The sequence below is a fragment of the Paroedura picta genome, chromosome 5 (assembly GCF_049243985.1).
Source record: "Paroedura picta isolate Pp20150507F chromosome 5, Ppicta_v3.0, whole genome shotgun sequence".
Taxonomy (NCBI): Eukaryota; Metazoa; Chordata; class Lepidosauria; order Squamata; family Gekkonidae; genus Paroedura; species Paroedura picta.
This window is the reverse complement of record NC_135373.1, coordinates 93,525,097-93,542,078: the sequence shown is the minus strand read 5'-3', so window position 1 is coordinate 93,542,078 and position 16,982 is coordinate 93,525,097. Positions and strand designations below refer to the sequence as shown.

Here is a 16,982-nt window from a genome sequence, read left to right as displayed (position 1 = left end):
TATCAAATTCTCAACATGACCTCATCTGTGGATATTTAAATCCAGAGAATGGCGCCATGAACAGATAAGTGAGATCTTCCTACAAACCTCAAAAAGCCCTGTGTTTGCAGAAAAGCCTGAGACATTAAGAATTATATAGGTGGGAAAACATCCACAAAATAATAGCCTATACCCCTGTGATCCCAGTGGCCACGTGGGGGCTGCTAGATAACCCCAGCCTTCAAATCCTGGTTTCTCTCAGAAGTCAGCATGGTGTAATGATTATGAGTGGCAGATTAATCTGGCGAACAGGGTTTGATTTCCCACTGCCCCACATGAAACCTGCAAAGTGACCTTGGGCCAGTCACAGTTCTTTCAGAACTCTCTCACCATACCTAATTCAAAAGGTGATTATTTTGTGTGCGGGGGGGGGGGGGAAGTGATTGCAAACTGCTTGGAGACTCCTTAGTGTAGAGAAAAGTAGGGTATAAAAAACAACGCCTTCTTCTAAAATGTCAGCATGAGGAGGGGTACATTGGCTTCCCAGTCCACCCCTGCTTCCCCCATGCCTGCTCTGGGGCTGGGCTCAGCAGCAACCACCAGCAACTTGCTACCATGCAATTTGTTCTGTTCACCTGGTTTGGTTGTGGCTGTGACCTGATGCTGCACAACTTGCCTGAGCACAGCAACAGCCTCCAAATAACTTACATGACTTGGCTTGGCCCAGCAGTGGCCATTGAACACATCACTTGAATGACCTTTGTAACTCAGCCAGACTTTCCCCATAGAGAGGCTGCCAGGGTGGTGTAGTTATCACAAGAGACCAATGTTCTGGCTCATTCTGTCATGGGAATTTATTGGGTGATTCTGAGTTAGTCATTTTCTCTCAGTGTAGTCTCAATCAATCAATATTTATTTCACAGTCATAGACCAATACAATACAGAAGTAAAACAATTCAAATATATAGACTAAATACAAGATTAAGAAACACACCATAAAAGGTATTAGCCTAAATAGCATAAATAGTTATGAACATTCTACATACCTATCAGTATACTTAGAACAGCTATACATTAATAGCCCAATGTTTCCTAATTCTAGAAGCTACCCAAGCAAATCTAGCTACTTTGTTAGAAGACTGTCAGAATCTGATGATAACAGTTGCAGGAGATGTTTTCTCAGGCTGCGAGGGCATTCTATAAGCATCGGTACTAATGCATCCTTGCGAATATGATTAAATAATTTGCACTCAAATAAGACATGTTATGTGGCCTCAACTTGACCCTCATTGCAAATACAGAGCCTTCCTTGACTGGGAACCCATCAGATTTCCTATTCAAATATGCAGAGGGTAGGGCATTGTAACGAAGGAGGGTGAAGGATCTTCTGTTGCGGGGAGAGGAAAGGGAAGGAGACTGTAATCCACTTTGCCCCTCCTTTGGGTAGAGAAAAGCGGCATATAAGAACCAACTTTTCTTCTTCAACTCTTCTTCAACTCTTCTTCTGTGCTCGGGGTTTACAACTTTGTTTAGGTATTGTGTAATGATGTTCCTGATTAAAAGGTCTTTCCAAAAAAGTGGATCCTGGGTATTGTTGAGGTCATGTTGCCTCTCTACTTCTATCACCCTTGTCTTAACAAGGCAGAGCCTAGCTACTTCCTTCTTTTACAAGTGATCTCTGGACTTTTACAAGTGATCTCCAGAATAAATGGCTGCTGAGGTACCTCCCCTCCCCAAACTGTGTCCTCTCCAGGTTCTACCTCCAAATTTCCAGGTATTTTCCAAGCCAGAGTTGGCAACCCTAAGAATATTTGACACTCTGTGATATAGCTAGTGTTGATTTCTTTCTAAGAAGACATACACTTACCTACATCAGTATACAAAATCAGAGCCAGTTTATTATATACATACAAGTTTATTTGATAGCAGAGAGAAGGAGAGCATGGCCTCATGGCCTTCATGAATACAAATAAGAAGAGCGGCTTCTGAGGGCCAGCAGCTGGTTTCACTAGGCAAAGGAGAAGGTGAGAGTGAACATTTTCCTCAAGATTTGTGATAAGATGAGTGTTCTGTTTGTCCTCTCAAAGTTCTACCAGCCCTTTCTACAAATGGGCTAATGACATTCTGTCAGAAGGCTAACTTTTCATTTAAGAAGACAGGTGAATTATCCAGACTAAGCACTGGCAATAAAGTGCTGGGCAACCAAGTAAGTATTGAATATTTGTCAAATACAAATACGAGCCTCACAATATTTTATAATCAGAAAGACCTCAATATCATTTAGCTGTAACCAGACATAGAGGTATTCCCTAGTAATCCAGAATGTTGCTGTTTTTATAGACAACTTTTCCTTTCACAATCACATATTCAATCAATTCTTGATGGCCTCCAAACTGATATATCAAATGCTCCCACCTAAAAATAATGAAGAGTATTAATTTGATATCCACATAAAGAACACAACCAAAGCATGGGAGCTAACTCACATGGTCAGTAAAAAGCATGCAGAATCAAAAAGAGGAATTGGAAATGTGGTTAAAAACAAACTGTGCATAAAAAGTAAGCATATCAGGGATAAAGTGTCCCATACCAAGCATATGAAGATCTTTTATCAAGATCAGTATTGTCTGTCCAGCCACTTATCAGAGCCCCAGGCAAGATTTCCACCATGATCTGTGTCACAGGAGATCCTTTAACTAGAGATGCTCACAACTGAACCTAGGACCTTCAGCATGGTTATGAGTTTACACGCGAGCCACAACTCCTCCTCTTAAGTCTTGGTTTATAACATTTATCTCATCCTCTTTAAGATTCTAGCTTTCTATAGGCAGGGAACTTCTGACACATGGGAGAATTTAATTTCTCCCCAGCCCATTTGCAATGAACATGTAGTGTCTCTGTATGCTTTTACTTTAGCCAAAGGGCATAGCTTCAGCAATAGTTGGTGATGCAGAGTTTCTCACTGCCTTTGTCTTCCTTTTGTACTTCCTATATATATGGACCGTTTTATGCCATATGCCATTTATGGGTTAGCAGCACTATGAAAACAATAGGGTGGACAATAAGAGAGAAATAAGCAGTGTAGAGGGGTTTGCAGTTTGTTTGCTTATAACTAGCTGCTACAAAAGCAAAGGGAGGGAAGGTGGCATTGGTATAGCCCATTCTCATCAGATCAGACAGGAATTGCTGTTTCCCTCTTCTCTTCTGTAGGGAAAATATTCTAAATTGCAGAATGGAGGTAGTGAAATGTTTCACCTAGTCTGAGATGCAATAAAATAAACATAATTCAGAAGCAGTTTTCTTGATATCTGTGCCACTGAAGTGAGATGTGTCAAAGTGGAGAAAGGTCCTTTATCTGGTTGTGCCTGCGTTCATTCAAGATTGGTGGTTACAGAGTAGTTTCATTTGGTACTGTTTAATTTTTATTATTGCTGTCTTCATACTCTTATTCTATTTGCTGCCATTCACAGTAGCTTTATATTTTAGGAGACTGTATGTATCATGAGCTGTCTTGAACACTCTTCTGTGCAGTCACATAAATAACCTGGAGGGGAGAACTTATGTAGTTGTCTACATACTGGTTAAACCTTAAACAGAAATATACATTCTTACCTTGATGAGTTAATGATAAGGAGATCTCCTTGTTTGCCAATTTCTATGGAGCCATGAGTGTCAGATTTCCCAAGAGCATAAGCAGCATTAATGGTAGCAGCTGCTAAAACTTCCTTCATGGACATCTTCATGTTTACACAGGCCAGATGCATTACTATGGGCTAAGAAAAGACAGGAAGCAAAATATAGATATCATACAGATGGATAACACTAACTGTACATCACCTCTCCCCTAGTAAGTCCTGTACACATTACAGAGAACAAATGTAGAATCCAAGTATTGCTGATCCACCTGAAAGCATCACTGCAGTAGAAATTATTTTTGGACTATCTGAATCCCACTTGCCCTCCCAACACAGCTGCTCCTACTGCAAGAGGGCCTGCTAGAACTCTGTGAGGAAAAGGCAGGAACACCAGGGCTGTCATCAGCTTCCTCTTTCTCCACCCATGTAATCTCAAAGTCCTAGGGATTGGAGGAAAGCTCTCATTGCCTTGGAAGGTTTCTCCCAGCCCTATCCTTATGCCAGATGCCTTTCCCTATCACCTGTTTGCAGAGATGCCTCTAGTTCAGGGACCAGCCCTGCTAATTGTTTATCGCCCCCACCAGATGCCCAATAACTTGTTTCTTTACTCAGAACCCAGCCCTACAGCCTGCATGCAGCCCCACCTCCCATGAGGCCACCATGGCTGAGCTGTGGCTGAGGGTGGCACCAGGCTTGACTCATTCCTGCCCAAGCAAGGGACCACCCAGTGCCATCCCCCTGGAGCACTGTCCATTCTCAAGGATGCAGGATAGTATTCTGCATCCCATTTCACAGAACTTCAGCCATGTGAACAATAATTTTGCATTGAATAATAGAACAAAGTTCGAGTCCGTTGTGATGATTGGACAATGTTTTGGACATTAAGAACAATGAAGTTTAATTCTGGTACAATAGTTCATACCCAGAATTAAACTTTGTGGGTCTTACAAGGTGCCACTGGACTCAAACTTTGTTCTGTTGCTTCAGACCAACACAGCCACCCACCTGTATTAATAATAGTCACTAATAAAACAGCTTACCATTGAACAACAGTAAGCATTTGGGTTGAAGTCACTACCAAGAGCAACAATCACTCCTTCTTTTAACATTTTTCTAGCTTGAGGCTGTTTTAGTCTGAAAAGAAAAGGAATTATAGCCATTCAAGAACATAGCCATTCAAGAACATAGAACATACCTCACAGAGAGAGAGAGAGAGAGAGAGAGAGAGAGAGAGAGAAGCTGTAGCTTTATCTGTATGCCAGTTTTGAGAAGATGGCATATCCTGGAAAATAAGTTTGTATCTAAAAATAGTCACTAAAGAAACATTTTATGATTGAACAACAATGGGCATTAGACTTGAAGTCACTGCCAAGGGCAACTGGCAAGACAATCACTGAAAAAGAATATAAATCATCAAAAACATAGAAGTTAGTGAAAGTTTCAAGCTACAATCCAGCAAGAGTTAGTGGCAATTAAATCCTGCAGAAAGTAATGGAATAAGGCAATTTTGCCCGTAATAATTTCTCCCATAATATAGATATACTTCTGCATCTGCATGGTTTGCTGCATGGGTGCCTGACTGCATGGAGGCTAGGTTTATAAGATGTCCCTTTGCTCTGTTGAAAGGGAACTAATACACGATACAAGCCTTTGCACAATCACAGAGAGGGTCTGGTTGCACTGTGTGGTAAAGGAGATGGGCCCCTGCTGCATGATGCCAGTGCTGCCCTCTCCTGCAGATATGAACCAAAAAGATGATAAACCACATGCTCTCAGGAAGGCTATGCCCACTGCTTTCTAGTGTCAGAATGGCCATACCACAGATCTGTGGGCACCATAATTTAATTTTTAACAATCACTTTTTCATCTATGAAATGCCAATTGTACCCACAATGTTTTTTTCTAAGTATCTTTCAGGCCACTTGCACTAGCATTGCATGACAGTAGGAAGAATGTTACTCTAAACCTTCTGTTCTATGCTTCTTCCTGGCAATGTTGGTTTCCAATGTTATGCAACATCAGAGAACCACACTAATTATTCTATAAGCATCACATTCCAAAAGTTCTTCTTTTTGAATACTTTTACATTCACGAAATGCATACTATGGAGTTATGGGCACAGCTCCCAACTGAGCTTTTTGTCTAGGTTCTACCTCCATAAACTGAACCTTAGATTTATACATGGTACACATTAAACCTGCATTCTATAAATATGTAGGTTCCATTGACAGATTCAACAGAATTGCAGCATATGAAAAGATGGGAAAGGCCAGCAAGACTAATTCTGCTCTTTCATGCATGGAATACAGGTTTGTTGTCTGAACAGGACTACACTGGGAATGCAACCATATTAGAGTCTACCTCAGTATGTAGGCTGTGGTTGGTAACAGGACAGCCGCACACTTTGCTTGGGCCATCGCAGTAATGCCTTCATCACTAACTTCTTCCAGATGACTTATAGCCTGGGCCCCTAGGTCAGCTCCAAGCTAAAGAGATAGCAAGGCAGACTGCAATGAAAAATTATCCATAAAGAACATTTTTAAAGGCAATGTGACAACTACTTTCCATCAAATGTCCGTACAATGATTCCTTCCCAGAACTTTGCAGTTTGCTTTTTAGAAGAGATAATTATAATTTTTTGAAGCTGCCACTACAAGAAGGTTTTTATGCTGTATGGATATTAAAACTGTTAATTTATATTGGTACAATCTATATGAAGTGCTAGGATATTGCTACGCATAACCAGCTTTTCCCCCTTTTAAATATCATATTATCTTACCATATCAAAAAAGATTTTATGCATATCTGTGGATACGTAAATCTGTGGATTAGACTGTGTACAAAGGTAGATATTTTTACAAAATGGAGCCATGCAGATTTGCAGGAAAAAAAACCAAACCCCTTTTTGAAAGGAAGGGTAACAATAAATCACAAAATGAACAACAGTTGCCTGCACAAGCAGGGTCAACTTTATCCTAACCACCACAGTAGGCATGTGGGCAGGGGAGGAACAATGGGAGTCATGCTCTCCCCAACACTCATGCTTTCATGCTACAGGTGGGTGGGAGGAGGAGGAGACAAGTGGGTGCAATAGAAGCCACTGTCACTCCCATGCAGTAAAAGTGCAGGCATGCAGGGGAGGAAGAGGCAGGGAAGAGGAGGCCCCTCTCCCTGCAATGGCGGCAAGGAGGCAAGCAGTGAAGGAACTACCCACCATCGCTGTGGAAGTGATGAAACTGCAGATGGGCAGACAAGAAAGGGGAGGAGTGGGAGCCATCTCTGTTCCCACCCCTACTCCCTTTCCACTACCCAGGCAGTGATGTTGGAAGCAGGCAGGCTAGGGAGAAGGAGCAAAGGCAGTAGCCAAGCAAACAGGGCAGTGACACGCTGCCTCCAGAAATCCCCCTCTTCCCATGAGTTCCTTGCAGTCCTCCCTTGTTTCTTAATAATACATGGACAATTACCAGGAAGAAAATTGAACCAATAGATTTAATGGACAAAATGAACTTCCTTGGCTTGAATGAACTGTATATCATACATACAAATGTTATAGAAGTGCGTAATAATAAATAAAAATCACATCTCCAAAAACACTGCAATAGGACATCTATTGCACTATAATTTCAAAAGATTGTGTTCCTTTTACTGAATATTAAGGTCACACAAACAGTAAAAAAAGAAGCCTGTCCACCAATGCTATAACCATTTCCACCAAAAGCCCTTTTTAATTTTATCTCACTGGGAAAAGATAAGCAAAGTCAATGTTTGAGCAGAACATGATAAACCATCAGCAAAGGTCCAAAAGTCCAGCTTTCTAATTATCTCCCATTCATATTTCTTGTTACTTTTCTGTAGTTGATTGCACAAATTTCCTAGTGTGTTTTCATATTTAAAGACTGTGGCGCTGCCTGAGAGATTCAAAAGCAAACTGGCTGTTTTTATTTTTGCTTTATTAGAAAAATACCTCTGCACATTTCATTGGATGGAGTTCATCCCCATGGAAGTTAATCTGTAACCCTATCTCTTTCCCCGCCTGAAGAATTCTTCGGGTAGAATTGCGATCAAAGACACCCTTTTCACAGAAAACATCTATATTGTCAACACGTATTTCACCATTAAGGTCAAGTTCCTTCAGTTTGGGAAGGTGGGCGTTGATAATGTCATCAGTGGTTTCAAGGGCATTTTTGTCCCTGTTATACAAAAACAAAAACAAACCCCACATGATTAATCACATATTGAGGATTTTACATTGTCACTCTAGGTATCATAATTTTGGCATTTACAAATAATAATTTTTCCCATATTTATTTATAACATTTATATCCCAATGTTCTGCTCAGTTAGGGCCACCCGGCAGCTATTGGAAAGAAGCTATACCATCTACTTTCCTACAAATGTGTCCTGCTTACCTTTTCCCTCAGCTGTCCTTCTTGTCTGTATCTTGTCTTTGATGGCCAAACTAGTCTGCTTTTTAAAGTCATAAATACTTTTGGAATAGGGCAATAGTTTGAAGATTTGCTCTGTGGGGAAACCATATAGGTACCATACAGGCTTTGGAGTGGAGGTTGAGGTTTTGCAAATGGATTACACACACACACACACTTTCCCATGTCTCAGTCGCTAATTACAGTTAAAAATCTAATAGAAGAGTCATTCACAGATCTCCCAATGCCACGTCTAGTTTGACACAAAGTCAAACCACTTTAAATTTCACAAATAGAGCACCTGGCATTTCTTCTTTCCTCACCTGATACTGTCTTCCTCACCTGATACGGCCCCACAACACCACTATTTGCAACACTGTGAAAAACATTCGGTTCATGGTGAAGCACTGTTTCAGATTGGAAAAATGGTGCAGGGGGAAAGGCTTAAACCCACATCCCCTTGCACTGTGGGCTTGCTCAGAACGGGTGCCCTGCACCTGACTTCTAAACAAGGTTTGGCCCTAACTTTATAACTCTAATGGTACATTTCTGAGCAACAATAGTATTTTCTGTTTGAAAAGCAGAATATATAATAAAAATATAAAGTAGTGTACTAGTCCGCAACCAATGAATTTGTAGATCTGTTTCCACTAGTGCAGTTCTCCATTAAGTTCTCTGCGTGCATCAAAAAGATCCTACCTATAAAAACCTGCAGGATCAGAGTTGAAAATTTGTTATTATCTTCTCTACAAAAAAAACTTAGTTGAGATCTTCTTTCTACTTTTCATATCTTAGTTGGATTAAGACAGAAGCATCCAACATGACAAAGATGCAAAGAGAACAGCAAGCATACACCATACTGCAATCAGAACTTGTGTCTCTCTCCTAGACGTACCCAGGAAGTTCTGTTCTCACATATCCTTCACTCCTACGGATTTTTTTTAAAAAAATCAATCTGATAGCAACTGGAAGCCGGCGGGATTTAAATTATATTTAATTGGGAAATTTAAGCACCACTATCTGTTTCTTGAACTACCAGTAACGACAGAGACTCTCTCTTAGAATACCTGGTTTGTCAGTTATCAGCATGCTGATTTTGAAGAACAATCACCCATAAGCCATAATGGAGAAATATTTGACACTTTGCCTCTCAACTTCCCACAAGTCCTTTTTATAATTAATAAAGAATTACTCAACAACACTAATAATTCTTATGTGTAAATCAGAGATATAGTGTGTTAGAGTAGGATGCTTAAATGAAAAGGAAGAATGTTATATTACTTGGGGATGGAATGAGCTCCACAGTAGGTAGAAGATATACCAATATCCAACTCTTTCCTGGCCCTTTCAATCACTCTGAGCATCTTAATTTCCGTTTCTAGGTTTAAACCATATCCACTTTTACATTCAACCAAAGTGGTGCCACTTCTGAGCATGCGGAGCAGCCGTTGTTTGAAACTCTTGAGGAGCTCATCTTCAGAGGTTTTCCGCGTATGCTCCACTGTGAAATGTATGCCTCCTCCAGCTTGATGGATATCCATGTAGGAAGCTCCTGCCAACTTAGAAACAAAAAAGTGTGTTGAGGATGAATCACTGGGGGGAAAAATCACCTTATGCTGCAACTACATGTAATTACATATTTCCCATACCAAATGTCTCAGGGAAGAAGGGGTACTATGAGCTTTGTTCTATGTAGCTAACACTTCCGCCTTATTACTTTGGATTCAAATGAGTAGCTGTGTTGGTCTGAAGTAGCACAATAAAATCAGAGTCCAGTAGCACCTTTAACACCAACATATGTTGCATATGGCATTGTAATGGAATTTTGAGTTTGACTCCCTGTCCTTGGGAAGTGACCAGCAATTCCCTGGGAGGAATGTCTCACAGCTGTATGGAGCAAGCAACATATGGAGAGGTGATAGCCTTTGATCTCTCTACCAGCAACACTTTGGTTTCTCTTTGTAAAGTACATTGAATTCTAGGGGATCGATTGGCTGTTTTGACAAAGGATTATCATTGGCTGTATCTGGTTGTGACACAGATGTAACAGAACTGATTTTTGCTATATATTTCCTGTCATGTAAGAAGATCATAGTCTGACGAAGGGTGCTTGCACTCGAAAGCTCACACCATCATTAAATCTTTGTTGGTCTTAAAGGTGCTACTGGACTCTGATTTTATTGTGCCTTATTAGTTTGCTTTTGTGATGTGCATACATTGGAATAAATTGATACACTATATTCAAACATTACAGACTTTACTACAGACACATGCTAAATCTTCAATGGTTGCACATCCCTAAAAATGTGACATGTCCAAGTAACAGCATGACAAGTTACTATTAGACCTGTGGTTAATATCAAAAGAGAACTTTTGTGTATCCAGCCTTTGCTTGAAGACTGCCAGTGAGACTGCCAACCTTTGCTTGAAGACTGCTCACCACCTCCTTAGGCAGCCGATTCCACTGCTGAACTACTCTGACTGTGAAATTCCTTAAACTGGCTGTAGTGCTACAGCAACAGTCACAGTGCCAAATCCCGTCACTGATGGAAAGAGTAAAGTTTCACCTGCCTCAAGTATTTTTCACCTTCTGGAACTTCCTATACACACTGTGAATCCATAGCTTTGAGTCCAGTGGCAGCTTGGAGACCAACAAGATTTTCAGGGTATGAGTTTTTGGGAGTCAGTGCTCCCTTCATCAGATATCCCTAGCCTAAATATCTAGGAATTAATTTATATTCTCTTTTTTTCATTGCTAACAAATATTTACTGAATTATTTGATGTCTAGCCTCTTCCTCCTGCATTCCCAGTTGCCAGGTACCTGACATTGTCCATCAGCTCTGCTATTGCACACTGTGTATAATAGCATAACATCAATAGCTCCTCACAAGACATAACATTAAATTGGTCAAAAGCAAGTTGGACATGTGTATAATCATACTATTTTAAAGTCTACTCTCCCACAAATTTACCTTCATAGCAAATTCATGGACCCTGTCACCAGCCCATACTGGATGGGTGTGTGCATCCACCAGACCTAGTGAAAACATTGTTTTAAAAAACCTCAGTAAAATGTACAAGACAGGTATGTAATTTCATATGTATGTTTAAAACAAACTTCTCCTCTTGAAGACAAAACAGTGGGAATCTCAAAATAACAATAATTTTGTCAGAAAATTGACTATGGTTCCATAATTGACCAATTCTACCAGGCTTTCTCAAACAGGGTTTCATGAAACCCTGGTATTTCCTGATGGCCCTGGAAGTTAATGGGTGGGAATTAATTTTTAATATATATTTTTTTTAAATTAAACATTTATAAGGTGATATGCCCATATATGATCATGTCGACCTCCCCCCACCCTCAAATGGCCAATGTTGGTCCTGGAGGAAGTGGGAAAGGGATGGGCCCTGGATGGGCATGTAAACAGCTATGCTTCCCAGCCATATTCTGCACGATTGCGTCACTTTATGGGTTTCTCGAAGCCTGAAGAATGTTTCAGGAGTTTCTCAACAGTAAAAAGGTTGAGAAAGGCTGAATTATACTAAGAAAGAAACTGAAAGAAGATTTCCGGTTTCTGTTATTTTAAGCTGTGCAAACTGAACTGGCTTAGTTTGCCACTTTGATGGACATGCTTATTTGTATAGGACCAGGTTAGGAATTAAATATTGCTTTTGAAGGGTTGTGTTCACATGCTTCAGCTAAACCTGATGGTAAGGTTACCATCCTTCAAGTTGGTATATAGGATATGATTCATAGGCATAGGAGGCAGAGATCTTGCTCAGAGGGTCTTCTTGCTGTAGTTAGTTAAGACCTACTGCATATACCATGCACACTGCCTTGAGATGTGTGGGTGAATAAATGTAGATTATATTATATATTATATTTCAGTATATTATAAACTGAGCAGGTGCAAAACTCTCTTATTCCACAAGATGTGGGAGTTCTGTGTTGGAAACTCCAGACACATTGACCCACATTCAGCCATATAATTCAGAAACGTAAGTGTCCTTCCAGCTGTAGCCCACTCAGCTCCTCCCCCAATTATTTTCCCTGGGGGCCAGAGGACAAGCCTAGTGAGAATCAGCAGAAACTGGCAGGAATTGCTGCCCTAGCTTAAGAAAACTTGTGTCCTTCAGGCCAGTATCTGGATCTTAAAAACAGCTGGAGGGGGGATAGATCAGAGTTTTATCATGGGGGGAGTTACTTCTTCCCTCCACTACTCTGAAATATATTCCCAGGCTTTTTTTTCTGGGTAAAGAAAATAAATAGGCACAATATGGATCCCTATTTTCCCCTTCATGGGGCTTATAGACTCCTCCTTTATTTTTATACTATCCCTCATTTGGGTAGCCAGTGGAGAGTTTTTAGGGTTGGGGAGGGAAGGAGAACTGGTTTTTAATTGTGTTTTATTCTTGTATTTTATTATTGGAATTTACTATTGTGTTACGTGATTTTATTATCATAAAAACAACCCAAGCTCATGTGGGAAGGAGCAGTATAGAAATTAAATTGTGTCATCTGGATCAGTGGTCCCCAACCTTTCTGAGGCTGGGGACCGGCAGGGCATCGGGCCGCGCCCGCGCGGACCACGCACGCGCATCGGGCCGCGCCCGCGTGATGCGCAGCCCGGCCCTTATTCCCTCTCCCCGCCCTCCCGCAGTAAGAAGCTTCCCGGGCCGCAAGCTTGTGGCCTGGGAAGTTTTTTACTGCGGGGGGGGGCGGGGAGAGGGAGCCGCGGCACCGGGCCGCAGCCCGCAGGTTGGGGACCACTGATCTGGATCCTCCTGGGGCCATCCATTGCCCCAGCTTACATCTTGTTGACACTGCCGGGAATGGATGAGCGAGGAATTTGGGTCTTGTAGAAATTGTTATGCCTGCCATCTTTGCCAATCTTTAAACTGTAGATTTTGTATGTATTTATCGGCAAGATGGTAATTTGTCCATCCTGTGTTTTTATGTTTTTATTTTGTTGTGAACCGCCACAAACCGGCTGGTCCAGGAGTTGCCGGTATAGAAATTTAATTAAACAAATAAATAATTATAACAGCCCAAGGGGTATTTTCAACTGGGAAAAGCAGATTTAAACTATGGCTTCCCAAATGCCTCGATCCAGATCAGATGCTGTCTATCATCTTGGCTGCTTTTAACACATAAGGAGTTCTAGTCAAGGAGTGCAATTATCACCATGTACCATTTGGCCCTCTACTGCTCTGTGAACTGAACTGCTTCCAGGCAGATCTGCCATCTTTACACTTGCCTAGCACATAATTATACTGCCCTGCTCCTCTCGCCCAGACAATAATCCACATCCATAAACTTTAGCAGAGAATGCTTAATTTCTGCCTGTTTTGCTACTGATAAGAATGGAGCCATCATTACTTATTTATCTGTTTGTTCACTGCATTTTTAAACAAATTTAAACTCCTAACAGTTTCCCTTCTTTTATCTTTGTAACAAACCTGACTAGACGGGGAAAATATTTATATCCCACCTTTTCTCCAAAAGCAGTCAAAACTTTTGAAATAAATGGTTTAAGGCAGGGGTCATCAATCCCCGGTCCGTGGCCCGGTGGCGGACCACAAAGGCCGCGGTACTGAGCCGCCGGCAGCCACGCCTGCCTCCCCCCGCCGGCAGCAAGAAGGAAGGGAAGAGGCAGGCGCAGCCGCCGGCATGGCGGTGACACAAACGCGTATGCGTGCTGTTGCCGCGCATGCGCGTTAGCGCCCCCTATTGGCGAAAACACGCACGCGTGGTTGCTGTACATGCGCGTTAGCGCCACCTGGTGGCAAAACACGCATGTGCAGCAACTGTGCGTGCGCGTTTTCACAGCACCCGGGCCATCGGCTCTTCATTCACTCCGGAGGCGGTCCCTGACCTGAGAAAGGTTAGGGACCGCTAGTTTAAGGGATTTGAACTCGAGTCCAAATCCATCATGCCAGCCACCACACACTGACTTCAAATAACCAGGCAGCAGCCCTACTTTCAAGTTATGTATGCCACCCTCAGACATCTGAAACCCATAAACCACACAAGGGCATCCACAATGAAAATCACATCTAGTGGAATGAATGCATGTGGCATTGTGTTACATGATGTTGCACAGAATCAAAATTCATGGATACATCCTTCTCTCAGAACCTCTCTTCCCCTTCTGCACTCCCCATACTTCTGCTCTGTACCTGGACAAGCTATTGCATTTCAATTTAACTTGAAGGGCAAATAACTCAGATAATTATTGACTAACTGAAATGTGGACTTTCTCCCTTTCTGTTTGGCACAGCAAACTAAGAAATATACACCAACCTGGTAAGATGCATTTGCCTGAACAATCAATTATCTTTTCGAAAGGCACACTTGAAAATTGGCTGCGAATGGCACTGGCATCTCCTGCTGCCTTTATATAGCCATCTCTGTTTAAAAAAAAAACACACCTCAAAAGGTAAGACAAAAGGTCATCTCAAAGGTAAGATAGCAATAACTAAGAACTAGTTATAATAGCAACATGAATTGTTAAAAACAGAGTATAAACCCTGAAAGTCCTTAAAATAAAAAGATCGACATTTCTATTTTTCATACAACAACATTCTTTAGTCTCTTTTGAGCTACGGTACATGAATACGGAAAGAAAAATGATCCATTAGGTAGATCATGCTGGACAGACGGCTTTCCCCAGAAAGAGTGAGTCTTAAGCAGTTGCCTCATCTGACAAAAGGCACTTACTTGCCAATCACCACGCTGGCATTTTCTAACACAGCCAGATGTTGCATGCCAGGCTCCAGAAGATACTTCTCGCCTTTGGTACAGACAAACACCAGCTGCTGGGCACCTTCGAGGAGGAGTTCATACTGGCCAGCCATGTCAGTTCCTGGACACAAGTGGAGAGAACTAAACAAATCCAGGAGCAACACTGTAGGCTTCAGCAGGGAGAGGAGAGCAGCTCAGTCTTTGCCAACTCAGAGTCTCTCTCGCGCGGTTGGCTGCATTCACCCAGGGCAAACACAATGTTATTACTCTTTTCTTTTCCCTTGTAAACTCCCTAGACTAATGTGTAAAAAGGACACACTGCGCAATGGGGCATGCTCTGTCTGTGAAACCTAAGGCTACAGTCCTAGGCACCCTTCCTCACAAGTCAGTCCCACTGAGACTCAGCAGGGGCAAATACTGATAGTGAGTATGCACAGGAGCAAGTTCAACAAAGGAAGCCAGTTGTGAAACATCTCTTGTTTTCTAAGAATTATGGTATTTAAGAATTTAAAAAGTGAATCCCATTGCTTACAAAGGATCCACGTTTCTGTCTAGACCCCTATTCCGTCTGCTGAAAGGTGGCTTGAGGGGGTGCACTTTGGCTAGGTGTAGGAGCCCTGAAAGAGAGGGGGGGAATCCAAGGAGCCCTTGTCAATATCCTGGGAACAAGCCATGCAACTAAGCATGACATCTGGGCTTTGTGCTATGTGGGAGAAGGTCTGAAGGGAATCACTGTCAGGGAATCACTTGGTGGCTCTCGGCAGCCCTGCCAAGGCATAAATACAGTTAGAGTATTAAATCTTATAGAAGTTTGTGGGGTTTACTTTGCCATCTCCTATAAATACCAGAAAGAGAGATAATTTTGGAAGCTGATCCACATTAGACAAAAGAATGCACTTCACACAATACCTGACTAATTAATGGCATTTGCTGCCACATTGCGTAACAATGGCTACTGGTTTAGACAATTTTAAAATGGGATTAGACACATTTATGGCAGAAAGTCGGTCCATCATTTTCAAAGTATTTGGCTCTGGTGTTCATAGAGGTTAGAGCAAGGAACAAGGCATGGTTTAAATCCTCACTAGCCACTAAGCTCACTGGGTGACCCTGGGCTAATTGACCCCCTGGAATGGTGATAGGATAAAAGAGATGTGGAAAGAACGTTGCCTTGAGCTCTTTGGAGGAAGGATGGGATGAAAACATAAATATATGTCAGGCTCAGAGTAACATGGCACAGGACAGTTAGTTGCTAGGGCAACAGCAGGGCAGGGACTTTGTCTTCGTTTCCTGTTTGCAGCTTTTCCAGCACATCTGGCTGCCAACCACTAGAAACAGGATACTGGGGGAGGTGGAACGTCAGTATAACGGAAGAATTCCTTTTAGGCTCGTGCATCTATTTTTAAATCAGAACACAAGTAACATTTTACTGTTTACAGAACACAAGTAACATACAAATGGCTGTGCCTTCTTGAAATGGTTTGACCATCCAAGCATTTCCTCTAAGTCAGAAATTGCTACCATGATTCTTAGACAAACTTCTATTCAGTTTCTTGGGACAGATCATCAAAGGTGTTTATATTCCTCAGGAAATACATCCTTCTCAATGCTTGGCCAAGGACCTGCCAATTTCAAGCCGATACAATCAGTTAGACATGGTTCTTCCATAAATATGACCAGCATTTGTTTTCTTACGTGGCACAGGCAAGAGCTGTGCACCTTCTATTTAGACTCACAACATTCCCCCATTTTCTACAGACCTGGAGAACCCGTATTAATTCATCTACAACAGCCACAGCCCTATGCAGGTAGGACCTGCCGGGGAGGGAATGGGCACAATAGTGTAATCCCCACCCATTCGCGGACCCCCTGGGAAACTCACAGCACTAAAAGCCGGCATCCCGATCCGGCGCACAGTTAGGCGCGACTGGGTCGGGTGTCTTTAGGCGACAAGTCCTAGACCCGCTTACTTAGCCGGCCTTCTCACTGAACAGAGGGGCTCGGGAAGCCAGCCTTTCTCTCGGGCACTTCGAGACGAGTTCAGGCAGCAGAGCGACGAGACGCCCCCCTCGCTCTGCAGACCCGAGCGCGTCACGAAGGGCCGGCAGCAAGTATCGCCCGCCCTGCACGCGGCTCCCGAGAGAAGGGCGCGCGGAAGGGGGCGCGCGCACGGGGTTGTCTTCCAGTCTCGTGCC

General features: G+C 42.3%; 1 protein-coding gene across 3 annotated transcripts; it reads right to left on the bottom strand.

Annotated features, from left to right (window-relative positions):
• Positions 1-808: 808 nt before the first annotated feature.
• Positions 809-16,837, bottom strand: AMDHD1 (amidohydrolase domain containing 1). Of its 3 annotated transcripts, none has more exons than XM_077339105.1 (10): positions 16,670-16,837; positions 14,764-14,928; positions 14,347-14,453; positions 11,012-11,076; positions 9,320-9,597; positions 7,579-7,804; positions 5,976-6,100; positions 4,655-4,748; positions 3,592-3,752; positions 809-2,394 (listed from the first exon to the last, which is right to left on the bottom strand). In XM_077339105.1, the coding sequence occupies exons 2-10, from the start codon at positions 14,898-14,900 to the stop codon at positions 2,289-2,291; spliced, it is 1,299 nt and encodes a 432-aa protein (XP_077195220.1). In that variant the 5' UTR covers positions 14,901-14,928; positions 16,670-16,837; the 3' UTR covers positions 809-2,288. The 3 variants fall into 3 exon arrangements, with proteins under 3 accessions (XP_077195220.1, XP_077195219.1, XP_077195221.1); XM_077339104.1 differs by having other exon boundaries at positions 14,764-14,908; XM_077339106.1 differs by having other exon boundaries at positions 14,764-14,908; positions 16,758-16,776.
• Positions 16,838-16,982: the final 145 nt, after the last annotated feature.

Bases quoted from the DNA above. Each gene is read 5' to 3' on its own strand.
- AMDHD1 (XM_077339105.1), bottom strand. From the start codon at position 14,900: ATGGCTGGCCAGTATGAACTCCTCCTCGAAGGTGCCCAGCAGCTGGTG. The intron at 6,101-7,578 runs GTATTTTTCTAA...CTATCTCTTTAG, and splicing joins ATCCAATGAAATGTGCAGAG to CTTGGAGCTGACCTAGGGGC. The intron at 4,749-5,975 runs GTAGACTCTAAT...TTTTCTTTTCAG, and splicing joins ACCACAGCCTACATACTGAG to ACTAAAACAGCCTCAAGCTA.